This window comes from Vanellus vanellus (assembly GCF_965231255.1).
Source record: "Vanellus vanellus genome assembly, chromosome: 6".
Lineage (NCBI taxonomy): Eukaryota > Metazoa > Chordata > Aves > Charadriiformes > Charadriidae > Vanellus > Vanellus vanellus.
In genome coordinates this window covers 51,885,963-51,900,308 of record NC_138911.1, presented here as the reverse complement: position 1 = coordinate 51,900,308, position 14,346 = coordinate 51,885,963, and the positions used below count along the sequence as shown (strand labels likewise).

At 42.0% G+C, this 14,346-nt stretch overlaps 1 protein-coding gene across 1 annotated transcript in view; it reads left to right on the top strand.

The window, feature by feature from the left end:
* Positions 1-11,537, top strand: part of KCNK10 (potassium two pore domain channel subfamily K member 10) — a gene marked incomplete at both ends in the record, with an annotated part of 72,066 nt that extends 60,529 nt beyond the window's left edge. The window contains 3 exons of the mRNA XM_082485145.1: positions 4,416-4,602; positions 7,781-7,923; positions 10,914-11,537. Of these exons, the coding sequence (XP_082341271.1) occupies positions 4,416-4,602; positions 7,781-7,923; positions 10,914-11,537 (954 nt within the window). The remainder of the gene's footprint in view (positions 1-4,415; positions 4,603-7,780; positions 7,924-10,913) is intronic.
* Positions 11,538-14,346: the final 2,809 nt, after the last annotated feature.

Below are 14,346 nucleotides of genomic sequence, written 5' to 3'. Positions count from 1 at the left end.
GGGCTCAGAGGATGTGTTAGCCTGGCTGGAGTTGCTCAGCTATTTGCCAGTGTTTGGCTCCAGATTGTAAATACTATTTAAAAGAGAAGTTTGTATGAACCTTTCTAGATTTCTTAAACTTTAATGTTATATATATATAGTGTTATATATATATTTATCTCTTTTAATAAGAACTTGGTGCAGTGTAATACCACAGTGGTTTAGGCTAATCTAGGCTCATCTTGATACAACTGTGCCAAAACTGGAACATAAGGCTGTTTCCTTATTCCTGAGAATCCGAGCAGCAAAAAATTATGTTCTTTGTCGGAAAACAGCAAGGCCAACTCCATCTGCAAAGAAAACCCATGCAAACCGACCTTTTTGTAATGTGTGATTACTACAATTTATATAGTCCGTGAATAATGACATTTATGCCTTAGCATTTTTTGGATCTATGGCAGTTACACTCTATTGTTGATGTCCTCTGAATGCAAGTCTAACTGTAAGAAGACTCCCCTTTTCACTTATATCCTGAATTTCTTGTGTTGTTGTCATAGAATCATAGAATGGTTTAGATTGAAAGGGACATTAATGATCATTGAGTTCCAACCCCCCTGCCATGGGCAGGGACACCTCCCACTAGACAAGGTTGCTCAAAGCCCCATCCAGCCTGGCCTTGAACACTTCCAGGGATGGGGCCTTCACAACCTCTCTGGGCAACCTGTTCCAGTGTCTCACCACAGTGACAGTAAAGAATTTCTTCCTAATACCTAATCTAAATCTACCATCTTTCAGTTTAAAACCATTACCCCTTGTCCTATCACTACGCTCCCTGATAACCCCATCCTTCGTATAGGCTCCCTTTAAGTACTGGAAGGCTGCTATAAGGTCTCCCTGGAGCCTTCTCTTCTCCAGGCTGAACAACAACAACTACTCTCTCAGCCTGTCCTCATAGAAGTGCTCCAGCCCTCTGATCATCTTCGTGGTCCTCCTCTGAACTTGTTCCAACAGGTCCATGTTCTTCTTCTGCTGGGGGCTCAAGAGCTGGATGCAGTACTCCAGGTAGAGTCTCATGAAAGTGGAGTAGAAGGGGAGAATCACCTCCCTTGACCTGCTGGCCATGTTTCTTTTGATGCAGCCCAGGTGTGGTTGACTTTCTGGGCTGCAGGCACACATTGCTGGCTCATGTTGAGCTTCTCATCAACAAACACCCCCAAGTTCTTCTTGGGGGGATGCATCACTCCTGAACTTGGAGGAGGTGTTCCTTGAATATTAACCAGCTTTCTTGGGCCCCTCTTCTCTCCAAGGCTTTATCCCATGGTACTCGGCCAAGCAGATCCCTGAAGAGGCTGAAGTCTGCTCTCCTGAAGTCCAGCGTAGCGAGCTAATATGCACCCTCGTTGCCACCCTAAGGATCTTGAACTCCACGATCTCATGGTCACTGCAGCCAAGGCTGCCCTTGAGCTTCATATTCCTCAACAGCCGCTCCTGGTTGGTGAGAACAAGGTCCAGCATGGCACCACTCCTTGTTGGCTCCTCTATCACTCGGAGAAGAAAGTTTTCATTGATGCATTCCAGGAACCTCCTGGATTGCTTATGCCCTGCTGTGTTGTCCCTCCAACAGATATCAGTGTGATTGAGGTCCACCATGAGGACCAGGGCTTGTGAACATGAGGCTGCTCTTGTCTGCCTATAGAGAGCCTCATCTGCTCAGTCTTCCTGGTCAGGTGGCCTGTAACAGACCCCCACTGTAATATCACTTGTCCCTGCCTTCCCTTTAATCCTGACCCATAAGCTCTTGGTCTGCTCCTCATCCATCCCCAGGCAGAGCTCCATGCACTCCAGCTGATCATTGACATAGAGGGTGACACCCCTTCCTTGTCTCCCCCGACCGTCCTTCCTGAAGAGCCTGCATCCTTCCATTCCAACCTTCAGTCATAGGAGCCATCCTACCACGTCTCCGTGATGCCAATAAGATCACAGCCCTGCAGGTGTGCGCACATTTCTAACTGCTCTTGTTTATTCCCCATGCTACGTGCGTTTCCAGAGAGGTATTTAAGTTGGGCCCCCGATGAAGCTAATTTTCTGGCTGGTGTGGCTAGTATTTCTTTATGCTGCATTCCAGCATTAGTTAATTCTGAGTCTTGCTTTTGTGCTCTTTTCAGTAGCTCTACAAATGCTGTGCCTAATTCACCATTGCTTTCTGACTTCATTTGTACCAGTGGAAAAGTAAGAAAAAATAGACCCTTAGCTGCTCCGCTTTTGTGTGAGTGACTGAGGTGCACAACTATGAGTCAGGACTTTCTGCAGATCCTCTCATTATCGTCGTTACCATTTTTACTTAAAAAAAACCCAACAACCTTTGGTTGAATTTATCACTCGTGAACAAGTGGATGTCCTGAACATTCGGTACTGATTTGCAGGCCATTCTTTCCGCTGCTGTTTCTACCATGAGACAAGACAGTCCTGATGTATTGAAATGCATTTTAATGCTGCTGTGTGGGGATTGGAGGAAGGATTACTGTGCATAACTTTGCTTTGCTACCAGTGCTTGGCAGCTCCAAAGTACTTTTTGTCCAAGGATTCCCCGTACTATACAGCACTGCTCATGCCTCCTAACTTCCACTGTAGCAAGGTGTCTGCCATGTCATTTTTAAGTGTACTGAAGCATTTAGTAGAAGTGAACAAGTCACCCTGGCCAAACTAGTAAATAAACAGCAACTTGGTTAAATCCTCATCCTCCGTGACAAAAAGCAAGCGTGTAATCTAAGATACCACGTAACAGCCATGTGATCAGTTGCTTTCCCTTCACCACACTGAAATGTCTGAAAGGTCTGAAATCCTGCCATTGTGAATGTGTGTCCTTACCTCTTGAAGGAGCTAGATCATCCTTTGGTATTTTAGCAAATTGGTCAAAGTGACTCTCCAGCAAAAGAGGAAATAAGAAGTCAAGTCAGGTTTTATTTGATTAATCTGTATTTGATTAATCTTATTGCATTATATTACTAATCCTACTTCATTTCTGTTCAGCCAGACACAGAAAACAATGCACACACACAAAAAGAAAAAAATTTAAGTGTATGGATCATCGCAAACAGTTTCAGAACTAGAACATGAAACATGTTACATTTATGCTGCTACCTGGTTTCCAAATGCGGAGCATCCCAGATCAGATGAGTGCCTAATGAGAGTCTGACATTGCACCTCTAAAAGAAATGTTCATGCTTTAGTGGAAGCAGTAGTACTGCTCACAAACTGACTAGATATTAACCAGTTCAGGCAATATCCCTTCTGTATATTATAAAGATAACTTCGGAGACCTTATTTCCTGTCTAGGCAATGTCCTAATCTGAAATGAGATCTCATTTCTGGGTTAAGGGAGATGCTTGATTTGGAAAACTAATTTGAAAACGTGTGACTTAGAGTGACCTCCACATTCCTTTTCCAGGATAAATACAGAATTTACACTGCCACTGTAATTAATCCACAGCAAGATTTCTAGTAATTTCCAGGTTTCTCATGGAACTTTATTGAATTTTCAGTTTATTTACAGCAGAGAAAATCTGAAATAAATCTGCCAGAAATAAATCTATCAGTTGTGTGAATCTGGGTTTGCATCAATATTAATGGAAACAAAATCTAAGTTCATGTTACATAGATTGAGAGTTTATATGATCTAGGGGTGTAAAATGTTGCAATTACACTGTTTATATTTGTATTCAGTTTATAGCAGCCAGTAACACACATAACCTTTGTTCAAGAGCTTTCCAGTGTGGATTTACGTAGGTAATTTTATCTCAGATTGTTTGGTATTTGACATAAATCCTTTATTTCTGGAGTAAACTGATAACATACCTATCTGTTTTTGAAAAGAAAATTTAACCTTCATATTTGTGAATGAGAGCTGGAAATCCTGAGTCTAGAAAACCCAAAGCATGAATTATTTCTACATAAAAACTCAGGTGTTAGAGGGAAAAAAAAGGGTTTATTTTTATTTTAGTCTTCGTCTTGCTTGTTGAATGCTGGGTGCTGGTGAGGCAATGTGGGTGTACATACACATGTATGGAGGTGTAAATGTGTACTTTTTCTTATACATTGAACCTGAACTGGAGTGTACTGGAGACTTTCTGAAACTCAGGACTATTTTTCCAGGCTGTGTTTCTGATAGGTTAGTAACTGCCTAGTGCATGGAAAATGGGAATCATTTTTCTGGGGCCAGACATAGAGGTTCACTATTACCTGGTGCCTAAACCACAACACCCACGCAGGGCTCTCACTAATGGGGAGGGAGGGTTGTATTCCACCTAATAAGCTCACAAAAGGCAGATAGAGACATACCAGGTGATGCCAGCACGATCAGTCTGCCATTCACAGGGAATAAGTCCCAGAAATCCACTCAATGTTTTTTTTTTTCTTTTGTTATTTCCTTTTTCTAGAAGAAGCAAGTGAGTCAAACAAAGATCCGGGTGATCTCTACCATCCTCTTCATCCTGGCAGGCTGCATTGTCTTTGTGACCATTCCTGCAGTTATCTTCAAACATATCGAGGGATGGACAGCCTTGGAGTCCATCTACTTTGTGGTTGTCACTCTGACTACTGTTGGCTTCGGTGACTTCGTAGCAGGTGAGCAGCTTTGAGTCTAGGTGCTGTGCACGAGGGCCTGGGCTCTTGGAATTTGTTTTCTGGTGTAGAGAGGAGGCTTTCCACAATGTATTATATTCCAGTGAAATGATGCCAGGTGTTTCTGTTGGGGTTACTGTGCAACAGGACACTGGGTTGATTTAATATCCGGGTGCCTTGCCATCTGCAGGTTGCAAGCTTTCGGCAGTGTAGATAACAGGAGCCTGGGAAGTCCTGATTATCCTTTATTGTGCAATAAATTATGCACAAGTCAAATGACTTTCCCATTGAATTCAAGTTTTGTATTAGTCCATTACAGCTCAATCTGAGGCTGACTGCAGAAGCAAGCAGCTGAAATGACGAACGGATGAAGGTTTTACAAAGTAGGGCTGAGCCATAGGGCTGGAAAAATCTCTGGTCGGATGTAGTAGTGGGCTGGTACTACAGGAACTGCAGCATTTCAGAAACTGCATTTTTTTTCTCTAACCTTGGCAGAAATTTTGACATTGCAGTTGCGCTGTTAAGGAAATCTCACGTAGGAAGAAAAAGACTAATGGGGTATGCATCTCAGTGCTAGGAGGATAGTCTGCAAGATTAATACAGTACTAGCAGGAACTATAAATATCCATCCTGATCAATTTCCAAAGAGGGCATGAAGATTGTTGGCTGGAGAGATGAGTGATCTTTTTTTTTTTCGCACAACTGCTTTGCTAACGAAAAGGTGGTTACAATATGTGGATTTTTTTTCCCCATTAGTGCATGACCTCTACTCCTCATTCTTGTTAGTCATCCTAATTAAAGGCATTAAGATGTCTGTGTTACAAACAGCTGTATTATTGTACTGTTTTGTTACTTCCTATAAATCAGTGAAATACGAACGAGCTAAAAACATCAAATGAAACTACAGGGATACACAAAGTTTTCTTTGCTGAAGAGCTGCAGACAAGTCTTTTTGTAAGGAAGACTCTAATCCTCCTTTTTTTATGTCATAGTGGTATAGAAGATATGAATTATTGAGGAAAAAAAGGGACTGAACAAAGACAGCCCCAGATATGAAAAAGAAGTGTTTTACGAGCATTCAGATACAAAAGTGATTGTATGAGCTTGGTCCGTTTTAACCACTTAAATGTGAAGAGAAGCTCACTGATATTCTGTCTTTGTGGTATCACAATATGAAATAAAAATCATTCACAATATTTTTGTTAAGTATATCACACCAGTATTGTTTTCTTTAACAATAAAATAGTAAAAAAGCTATGAATATTAAATTAAATTGTTCTATATACAGCATGATTAGGAGAATATAATCCACAGCTGGGTGGCTACTAACAACCAGGATTTTTCAAAAATCAAATGGAGGACCCTGAGTGAGAAAACTTCAGAGGCGACCTCATGATAAGAGTTTAAGTCAGGTGATCACCAGGAGATTTGGGGTTTATTGCTAGTTTTGGGACAGATTTTCTGTCACTTTTATTTTCTGTCACTTTAATCTCTCAGTATCTCTGTCCCTTCAACATCAAATAAAAAATAATACATCATACTGGGTAAAACAGCATCAATGGAGCTATTCTGATTTATTCCACCTAGAATGTGTGCCAGCTCTTGGCAAACTGGGAAAGTTTTTGTACTACTGTTGGAGATAAAATTGTGGGTGGAGCCTGAAAAAAACAGAATATTGTGATAGGCTGAAGAAAGTGGTCTCATACTTTCTCAGTCACCCGATTATTCTGTAAGATAGACCTAGACAATCTGTTTCATAGCAAGCTTCCTCAGGGACATGTATGATCAGAAGAGCCTCATTGTACCATAGCAACAGCAATCCCCACCTCCCATTGTTTCACACTCTTAAAGACTGGGAAAAAAAGAGTGATTCATGCAGTCGATGGGGAGAAATTAACATCAAACCCAATATTTGGGTCTGACCTTCCATGGGGATGTTCGAACACCATACATACACTCATACTGAGTCTGGACAAAATTAGAGAGTCATGGCAATATCTCAGATTACAAAAAGCTCAGGGGGGAATGCTGAACTGTGTTGTCTGGTGATTTTAATGGGGAAAAATCCTAAAATCTCTCTGTAGTCGTACAGAGGTACAGATTGGTGTCTGCCTCTTGTCTAACCAAGGCTGAATTCCAGGAAATATGCAGTCCTCTGCCCTCGATTGTCCCCTGGTAGTCTTGCTCTTCAGGCAGAGATTTACACAGGTACCACCAAGGTGGTGTTTCTTCAGCAGCATTCTGGGAAATGGCTGTGCCCATGGGGCTCTGCAGTGTCCTTGCTGCTCGCTCTCTTCAGCTCAGGGCTGTGCCTGCCTCTCACTGGCTCTCGTTCTTGCAGTGCACATAGCACCGTGATAGGACTGGGAGTCTCAAAAGTGAGGTTGTGGTTGCTTTCTTTTCTTTATTCTATTCTGTGGTAGGCAGCAGCCTGGCTGTTACCGCACTTATTTTATGGTATTTGTAGTCCATTAGATTTGCCAAATATCTCACATGCTTGTTTTGCCAGCTCATCCTGAGACTTGCATGAAGACTATATAGGATATTTGTTGCTTCATTTGATCAATATTTCCTCTCAAGTCACTGGCCAGAGAATGCACCCCTATAACTGATACCTTAGCAGACAGTACATCCTTATTATCAGGGCTGATGCACACTTGGCTTCCTATCAGATATCCTGATTTGGAGAGGAAGACAAAGCTACTTTTCTTTCTCCTGCACATAGGTCTTTCAATCCTGTAGCTAAAACCAAAAAAATCTGGACACTCTATAACCTGAGGGGTTTGAACTGTAAAGTTTCTCAACTACCAGACTGCAGGCAGTTCAGAATAAGGAAGACTAGCTGTATTAAATGTTTTTCTTGGAAATGAGTTCATGCTGTTGCAAATACTATCAAAGCAGTAATTTCAGACTTGCTTCAGAGTACGAGCAATATAAAGAAAAGTGTTTACTAGGTGCTCTGGCAGGTCACATAGCAGCAGAACAATACGTAATTTTGAAGAGTCTTAAATTAAGAACAGATTGTGTTCCTCCCATCTGACGGGCCTCTCGTCTATTATTAGAACTACAGTGGTGTTGGCAAGAGTCAAGAAACACTTTCAGGAATTTCTCAGAATTGCAGATATTTTGTCATAATTTTGACATCTCATGATTCCTAAGGATAAGTATATGCTTATTTCAGGTGGAAATGCTGACATCCATTACCGGGAGTGGTATAAACCCTTAGTGTGGTTCTGGATCCTTGTTGGCCTTGCCTATTTTGCTGCTGTTCTGAGTATGATTGGAGACTGGTTAAGAGTCCTGTCCAAGAAGACAAAAGAAGAGGTATGACTAGTAATTTCTCAGTGGTTTGTCATTTTGTAAGAGAACTTTAAGTGCCTGATACCTGCTTGTCTAAAAAAGGATGCTCCTCTGCATGAACAATACTCAGTATTTCCCATGGTTTACTCCCATGGCTGCCTTTGGTATCCAGTTACCTCTGATCTTTAACTCCTTCACAAGGGGAGGGAAAAAAATGACCAAAGCAACCTAGGTTGTTACACCTCTATCAGTACTACCAAATAGACAGAACACATCACTAGGATTGCAATTATGGAATGAGAGAGGCCAGCCTTCACTCTGAAACTAGCTAAAAAATTGTGATAAAAATTTCAGTCTTCTCTCTTTAAAAATCGGAGATGCATAGGGTTTGAAGATATTAGCTGGGTCTCTTCATTATGAAACAAGGATCTGCCTTTAAACCAGGGGTTTATATTGACTTTTCCCACCTTTCCCTATGCCAGGGATTACGGTTCTGAATAAAGGTTTAGATTCAAGCCCCTTATTATTGGGTACCATGTTATTAAAAATTGAAGAAACTGAGTAGTCAGCATCAGGCAGAACATGATTAAATTCACTCAGAACATGCCCCTCATGATTCAAAGACGGTATTGCTAATGCTTCACTCAAATAAGGGTGGAAAATGGAAGGCGATTGCCATGACTCTAGAACTAAAGCCTGTTGTGGAGGATGTTAATAATATAATTTCAATTTTTAAGACAATCTCCTCCTGCATTACTAGCAAAGCTAACCTGCCAGGGTTAGTCAGAAAGCAGTCATAGACAAAGTTTGGCAGACGTGTAGTGCTATTTATCATTTATGAAGGCATCTGCGCTGTGAAGGCACCTGTGGCCCGATACATCCCCTGTACATCTCCAATAATAAAGGGGGCTTCACAGAGTGTGGCTGTCAGGTTTATCATCAGCAGGCACCTATAGATGGGAATCTGATCTCTCGTGGTGGATATGAGATGCCTGCTCCCACAAGTAATACAGTTCTAAATGGACACCTGGTCATCTGGCCTGAGGAACCAAAGATGACTTCCTTGTGGACCACTGATTGCAGAAACCCAGTTCTGGCTACAGCAGCCCAAGCAAACCACCGACCTTGGTAGGCTCCTGCAGACATCGTACTCCTGAATCTGTTCTCCTTTAGCTGATCTTTGGAAAAGTCTTGTGTTGAATGAGATATTGCTTGATCATTTATCTTCTTTTTTCTCATTTCGGAAGAAATATTTATTCAATACAGCAGCCATGTAGGTGCTTTATTCTTAGCCATTAGTCTGCTCTCAGATGCAAAGGAGTAAACCAGAGCAAAGTAGTGACACATTTAAGGACATGCACATGGTGCCTACTCAGAATATGTATTGAAAACTCCTCCAGCTGGCTTGGTATTTGGACAGCTATGCAGTGGAAACATCCATTAAAGACAGCTACATTTGTCCCTGAGAATGAACTCTAGACTGGATCAGTCAGAGGTCCACTTGAAATTATCTAAGAGGTATTTCCAACATTAATTGCTCTGTGGCTGTGTGGCACTGAACAGAACCTTCAGTGGGACTGAACAGCTCCATCCATGAGCAATACAGGGGTTGGTACTGGGACTGGTGCCGTTTAACATCTTTGTCAGTGACATGGACAGTGGGATTGAGTGCACCCTTGGCAAGTTTGCTGACAATACCAAGCTGCATGGCGTAGTCAATACACTGGAGGGAAGGGATACCATCCAGAAGGACATGGACAGGCTTGAGAGGTGGTCCTATGCCAACCTCATGAAGTTCAACCAAGCCAAGTGCAAGGTCCTGCATGTGAGTCAGGGCAATCCCAAGCACAAATACAGGCTGGGCGGATAATGGATTTAGAGCAGCCCTGAGGAGAAGGACTTGGGGGTGTTGGTGGATGAGAAGCTCAACAAGAACCAGCAATGTGTGCTTGCAGCCAAGAAGGCCAACCGCATCCTGGGCTTCATCAAAAGAAGCATGGCCGTTAGGTCGAGGGAGGTGATTCTCCCCTTCTACTCCGTCTTGTGAGACCCCATCTGTAGTACTGCGTCCAGCTTTGGAATCCTCAGCACAAGAAGAACATGGACCTGTTGTTGCGGGTCCAGAGGGGGGCCACAATAGTAAGAGAGCTGGAGCACTTCTGTGAAGATAGGCTGAAAGAGTTGGGGTTGTTCAGCCTGGAGAAGAGAAAGCTCCAGGGAGAACTTATAGCAGCTTTCCAGTATCTGAAGGGGGCCTACAAGAAAGCTGGAGAGGGACATTTCACAAGGGCACGTAGTGATTGGTAATGGCTTCAAACTGGAAGAGGGTAGATTTAGATTAGGTATCAGGAAGAAATTTTTCACTATGAGGGTGGTGAGACACTGGAACAGGTTTCCCAGAGAAGTTGTGGATGCCCCATCCCTGGAATCGTTCAATGCCAGGCTGGCTGGGGCTTTGAGCAACCTGGTCTAGTGGGAGGTATCCCTACCCATGCCAGGGGGTTTGGCACTAGATAATGTTTAAGGTCCCTTCCAACCTAAACCATTCTATGACTTTATAATATGGTAAAATACATTACTGCATTGCTACACTGGTTGTTGTGCTATTCTGAAGTGTATTGGTGTAACTATATGTGATTAATTTTGCTCACTCCTGACCATCTACCGCTCACATTTAAGTCAGGATTTTTGTTCTTAACCAAGGAGGGATTAGCACCTTCCAACATGTAACACAGCTATAAAATGTGTGGGGTGGCAAAATGTGAAACAGGCAGACAAGTTGTATGCCACATAAGCCATTAGTTAGTCACTAGTTGGTGTGTTTAGAGCTTGCCCAGTGTAAACACTTTGTGGCTGGAGTTTGGGTCCAGATGAGATGCACCGGAGCTGGGACCAGTCTCTGATTTTATGCCAGAGAAGAAAGCACTTGTGCTGCAGCTCTAGACGAAAGACTTCACTTCATTTTGCTATTTTTTTTTTTTTATTATTCATTTCTCTTTCTTGTTGTTGTAAAGGTTGGAGAAATAAAAGCCCACGCAGCAGAGTGGAAAGCGAACGTCACAGCTGAGTTCAGAGAGACACGGAGGCGGCTCAGTGTGGAGATCCATGACAAACTTCAGCGGGCAGCCACCATCCGGAGCATGGAGCGCAGGCGCCTGGGCCTGGACCAGCGAGCCCATTCCTTAGACATGCTCTCTCCAGAGAAGCGCTCTGTCTTTACTGCCTTGGAAACAGGACGCTTCAAGGCCTCATCTCAGGAAAGCATCAACAACAGGCCTAACAACCTGCGCCTTAAAGGGTCAGATCAGCTCAACAAGCACGGGCAGGGGGCATCCGAGGACAACATCATTAACAAGTTTGGATCGTCTGCTAAGATGACCAAAAGGAAAAACAAGGACCTCAAAAAGACGATCCCCGAGGATGTGCGTAAAATTTACGAGACCTTCCGAAACTACTCTTTGGATGAAGAAAAAAAGGAAGAGGAGACGGAGAAGATGTGTAATTCTGAGAACTCTTCTAGCACTGCAGTCCTGACCAACTGCATCCAGCAGCACTCAGACCTGGAGAATGGAGTGATCCCCAATGAAACCAAAGAAAGGGAACATGAAAACAATGCGTTACTTGAAGACAGAAATTAAATGTAAAAGATGCTTGACTTGAATTAACGTTAGTGTTTTTATATACATATATATATATTGAGACACGTGCCTTATACAGACTCCTTATTCAGTCTGAATTATATAGCATCGAAGAATATTTCACTGTGCCATAAAGACTCAAGCTTGCTCTGCCAAAACAAATCAGGAACACAGCACTGCAGAATGGCAACAGAAAGCTGCGCACATGGAAATTTCAGCCTGTATAAGATTACCAGGGCAAGACACAAAGGAAGAGATTGAACCATGGCAATATCACCAGAGTGCTCCTACCGTGGCATAATATTAGACAAAGGGCAGCTATGTAAGAAGAGCCTTTGAAAGGGATGAAAAAGAGAGTATCTTTGTAATGGAGTATGCATCCATAAAGCCTTCCCCTGGTGATTAAAAAGAGGAGAAATTATCGGAGTGAACTAGAAACTTTCAGTAAAGCTTAGTTTACGTTTTGGCACGTGATCCAAGCTAGATTTTTTTTTTCCATTTTTGAATCAGATGCATTATCTTTCTAAACTCCAGAAGAATGTCAATAGACACAGCCACCAGCTGGGTGCTGGTTTGAAAATTCAACACAGACATATTTAAGGGTCGGATTGCTTTTTTCATTAAAAAAAAAAAAAATAGAAAAAAACTCTGTGGGTATTTATCCTAACCAGTGATAAAAGAAAGGAAAAGAAACAAGTGGATTTTTTTTCTCGTGTAGGAAATATTCAATGGAAAGTCACAGCAAGAAAGTGCATATGAAGAAAATGCAACATCTCATGCGATGTTGTTTAAAAGAAGAGAAACAATAATTTAATGATATTTGGCTAGGTGTATAAAACAGTGGGCCAACTGTTTTTAAAAGAATTTCTCATTCACACTTTCTACCACTGAAAAAAACCTTTCAATTTTAATGCTGTAAGACTATGATGACAGAAGGAAAGCTAAAGCTTTTGCATGTCAGCAAACTGCTGTTCTCTGTAGCTGAATCTGAATTTTTAAAAATAGACATAAGAGCATATACGCTATTCAAATGAGGGCCAGGGCAACTACAGAATCTCAGGGCTCTCTGCCCCCTTTTGCTGGGTTTGGGTTTAGACATAAGCTGCAGTCATAATCTCAGAAAAAAAAAAAGAAAAAATAAATTTAGGAAAAGAAGTTGAGAAAAAATACGGTGGTAATCTTTTAAGTGCTTATAGCTTTAAGTGCCATTAATGCTGTCATATTTTGTAACTTTTTAAGCAAGTATTTTGAATTATTTGTTTTATTTCCTTTCAGGTACTATCTTTGTTTGACATTTGCTATCTCTTTTCTTGATAAAAATCTAAACATGAGCTCTCTGCATTTCTAGACTAAAGTGAAATGTAACCAAACTGTGGACATTTTTTAAAAATCTTTTGTGCTGTCTGGACATATGGATATAAGAAATACGAATGTCCCTAGACTTCACAGTAAATATTCAAAGAAAAGGCTGCAAAATAATTAATGGGAATTGCAAAACACACTAAAATTTTGTAGCTTCAGCCTGTGTTTGCCATTGCAGATAGGAGATTTTGCATGCTGGAAGAGATACACGGCTGCACCAGCGATGCTTTCCCTGCGCCTTCACAAAATCTTAAATATTCCTGCAATTCAAACTGTAGGCTTATAGGTAAAGAAAGCATGGATGTAGACGGCAGAGACATACCGAGTCTTGCAAGCTAGTCAAACAAACAGACACTCGCGGGTCGTACAGACACAGACCTTTGGATCTGCATGCCCATGTCTCCATACACAAAATTGCACGCTTCGTTTTCTTTGATAGTTTCTGAGATTTTATGCGCAATGAGCCAACTCAAAACCTAACTGGTCACCAGAATACGTGATTGCCATGGCTATGAATAGAAGCATGGCAATGCAAATGCAAATTTTGAGTATGCATATTTGCATATCTAACTGACCCTGCATGATTTGCAGGAGTGAGCCAAATTCCACCAGTACAGAGGAGGAAAGAAGTTCTTAGTATGTTCTGTCTCCTGGTTCGCTTCACTTGAAATATCATATCATCTCTCTAATTTCATTATCTGTTTGAAAATTAAGGATGAAAAAACAATGTTTGAAAAATTTGAGGTCATTTGGGATTGCTTTAACACAATGAGATCCAACAGTAATTGAGTTCTACTTAGTTCACCAATGAATCTCTTAAGTTGTGGGGCTGCGCTCTGGCTTTAGCTTACTGGAGGCAGGGCCACAGGCGGACACCAGCAAGATGCAGGTCTGTTCAAGCATCGGAGTCCTTTAGCCCTCCTGTTGCTCTTAGTTTTGGGCAGGCCTGGGATGAAGTTCAGCCCCGAGTGCCACAGTGCGCAAATCTTGTGAAGTCTCACTCAGAAATACAGTGAATCCTGTTGTGCTAATTCTGTAGTGCCAGGATGGGTGAAGCATACCTGGATGTACTAAGGTTTAATGTTGTTCAGATCTGGGGTTTTACTGTGGCCTGGTGGGAAGTTAGGAGCGAAAGCTACAATTTAGATTTGCATTTGAATTCCAGAAAAGGTTCAGAAGTGCTCAGACGCGATTTGGGTCCTGGGAATTAAATTACTGCCGGGTTACACCGTCCTGCACTTTGCTTGTATGAAGGATCAGGCTCACAAAAGCGTCTCATCTGACTCTGAAAGCATGCAATACACACAGATTGGGCTAACGCTTCTCTTTGGTTACCAAACACTAAAGCCAGCATCATGCACGCAGTGTTATTTGTTCTTCAACTGAGTTTTTCTCGCAAGAAATGTTTGCCTGTAATGGAAAAGTCCTGCACAGATGCACAGGCAGC